The following is a 2,498-nucleotide window of genomic DNA, read 5'->3' as shown; positions in this document are numbered from 1 at the left end:
AGAAAATGTTTATTTGTACATTCATTTGCTGCATATATCTCTTATGCATACATTTATCTCTGTTTTTTTAACTTCGAATAAAAAACAACAATTATACATCTTGCACAAAAAATGTAACACTATCTAAAGATTTTATGCACACCAAAAGTCCAAAAGCAAGCAACCCACTTTGTTCAATTTTCGTTACATGGGCCCTCGAAAAAAAAAAAACAATATACACATTACTATATGATATTATGCATCTAATACGACCCATAATTGGCCACTAAAACATTTTTAGATGTTTTACCCCAATCTGATATTGCAGCGTGTGATTAAGCGCGTGATCACTGTAATAACTTTGACATTATACAAAACTTTTAGCAACTCGCTCGCCGGAAATACTAAGACCACTAGCTAGTTGCTAGTAATAGCCGGAAACATATAAACCTGACTTTGTATCACAGTTTTTCCGAGCTTAAACCCTGGCACAACTGTGAAACACACTCGAAGCTCGCCATTGTTACTGCAACTACCTTCACCACCACTATCAATTTCACCGGACAAGAACATAGAATCCTCAGCCACACATTCCATGTAGACCTCAGAGAATCTACAATTCTTCCTTACCTGAAAAATGGTTACCTCTTCACCAAACGAGAAAGCCAAGCAGTGCAAAAGCCACACACGCTTTGCCATTTCAGCAAACGCTACGAAGAAAGTTGAATCGGGAACACCCCCAGAGGTTATGAGCTTTCGCTGGTTCAAGTTACCGAACAGAGAGCATTCCATTTTCGCGTGTACGAGGTTTAGGTACTTGGCCCGACAGAACTTCCCGAAGGAAGAGTTTGGGTTCTCGAAGAGATAGCGCCGCGGATTAACGTTTGTGAGCTTCTTAAACTTGTCGAAACAGAGGCGGTTGCGATGATTGTCTTGTTGTTCTTGTTGCTGCTGTTGTTGTTGTTGATGATGATGATGATTGTGAGTGTCGCTTGGTGAAAAGTGAGGGAAGTTGAAACCTTCGAGCATGGTTTTGCAAACGAAGGATTCGAAAACGAAGGATCGGTGATTTGGGTTTGTGAAAACAGCGTCTGGCTCGATGAATTTCACAGCTTCGTCGAGATCCCAGTTGGCTGATTCCATTTCACGAATCATTAGCTTCACGAAACTACGAGTGGATCTTAGCGTGTGGTGGAGGAACTGAACAAAATGCGTGACATTGAGCTTGTCAAGCTTAAGATTATCGAACATTGACAGAGGCCCAGTTGCGTTTAGCCTCTTCTCTAAGGACTTGTTGAATAAAACCGAGTCGTCGAGCTGGTTTTGAAGCGAAGAAATGTCAGAGTCTTTGTGGTCTGCCTCATTCTGGAGCTTCTTGATGGTGATTTGGTAAGTTCTCATCAAGCTCTGTTGCTCTTGAATCTCAGCGAGCATGAGAGTGACTTGGGGTGAAAGATCAAGTTCTTTCTTGAAAAAGCTTCTCTTGAGCTCAGAAATCGCTTTCAGCTCATGAACCACGGCCTGGTCCGCGGCCTGAATGCCTTCACTGTTGTAAGGACTCTGAGCCATTTGTAGTTCAGCATAAGCAGCTTTGATCGAAGTAATGCCAGCGAAAAGCTTAGCCACCAAAGCTTCAAACACTGCTCTCTGTTTAGCTTTGGTTTCTTCATTATGCTTATCGAATTGCTGGGACTTCTTCTTATTATTACTATCTGTGAAATAATCTTCCTTGACTTTGGGTTGTGAAGTGAGTAAGCAAATGCCATTGTTTGAGGCAATTTTTGTGGCTGTTCTGAGGTTAATGACCTTTTGGAAAGTCCTAGCTAGTTTGCTCTTGTTGTTGAGGGCTGATTTGGGTTTCATTGTATCCATGTTTTTAATTAAAAGAAATAGAAGAGAGGAATGGGAAGTGTGGTTTGGGGCATGAAAATTTGGAGGAATTGTAGTGAAGAATATTAGTGAGCTTCAATACCAAGGAAATTGAAGTCTGAAGAAAAGGGTTTTGGCCCTTTTGGTTTTGGGAGGTAAAGTGCTTGAAAGATAGAGATTTTGAGTTGAAAAAGGGAGGCACAAAACTTTGACTATCAGAATTGAAGCCGGAGATGGAGGTGTGTAAAGTGGGATTTAAAGCGCGGGAAGGAACGATAAAAAAAATTATTATTAATTAGCAAAAAAGAAAAAACAAAAAAAGATTAAAAAGTGTGAATTGTTGAAGTCACTGAAGAAAAGTACTGGTAGAAAGCACATGAAGGTTGAAAAAACCATGGCAAAATTTAATGTTTATTCACTTTATTGTACAACTAATTAATTGAATTTACAGTCGCCAAATAACAATAATTGTACAACCACAATTTGCCACAATAACTATTTTTTAAAAAGGAATTTACTATAAAATGTTGTTCCATGATATGATCGAATACTATTTTTTATAATTATTTTTAATGGTAAATTGTGATTGTTTTTTTATTAATTTTATATGAATTATTTTTAATAGTTATATAATGTATTATAAAATCAGT

At 38.3% G+C, this 2,498-nt stretch overlaps 1 protein-coding gene across 1 annotated transcript; it reads right to left on the bottom strand.

Moving 5' to 3' along the window:
- On the bottom strand, positions 1 to 2,167 carry LOC142633406 (protein GRAVITROPIC IN THE LIGHT 1). Its single transcript, XM_075807640.1, has one exon. The coding sequence runs from the start codon at positions 1,849 to 1,851 to the stop codon at positions 397 to 399; it is 1,455 nt and encodes a 484-aa protein (XP_075663755.1). The 5' UTR covers positions 1,852 to 2,167; the 3' UTR covers positions 1 to 396.
- Positions 2,168 to 2,498: the final 331 nt, after the last annotated feature.

This window comes from Castanea sativa, chromosome 5 (assembly GCF_040712315.1).
Source record: "Castanea sativa cultivar Marrone di Chiusa Pesio chromosome 5, ASM4071231v1".
NCBI lineage: Eukaryota > Viridiplantae > Streptophyta > Magnoliopsida > Fagales > Fagaceae > Castanea > Castanea sativa.
The sequence above is the reverse complement of the archived record's forward strand: the minus strand, read 5'-3'. Positions and strand labels throughout refer to the sequence as shown.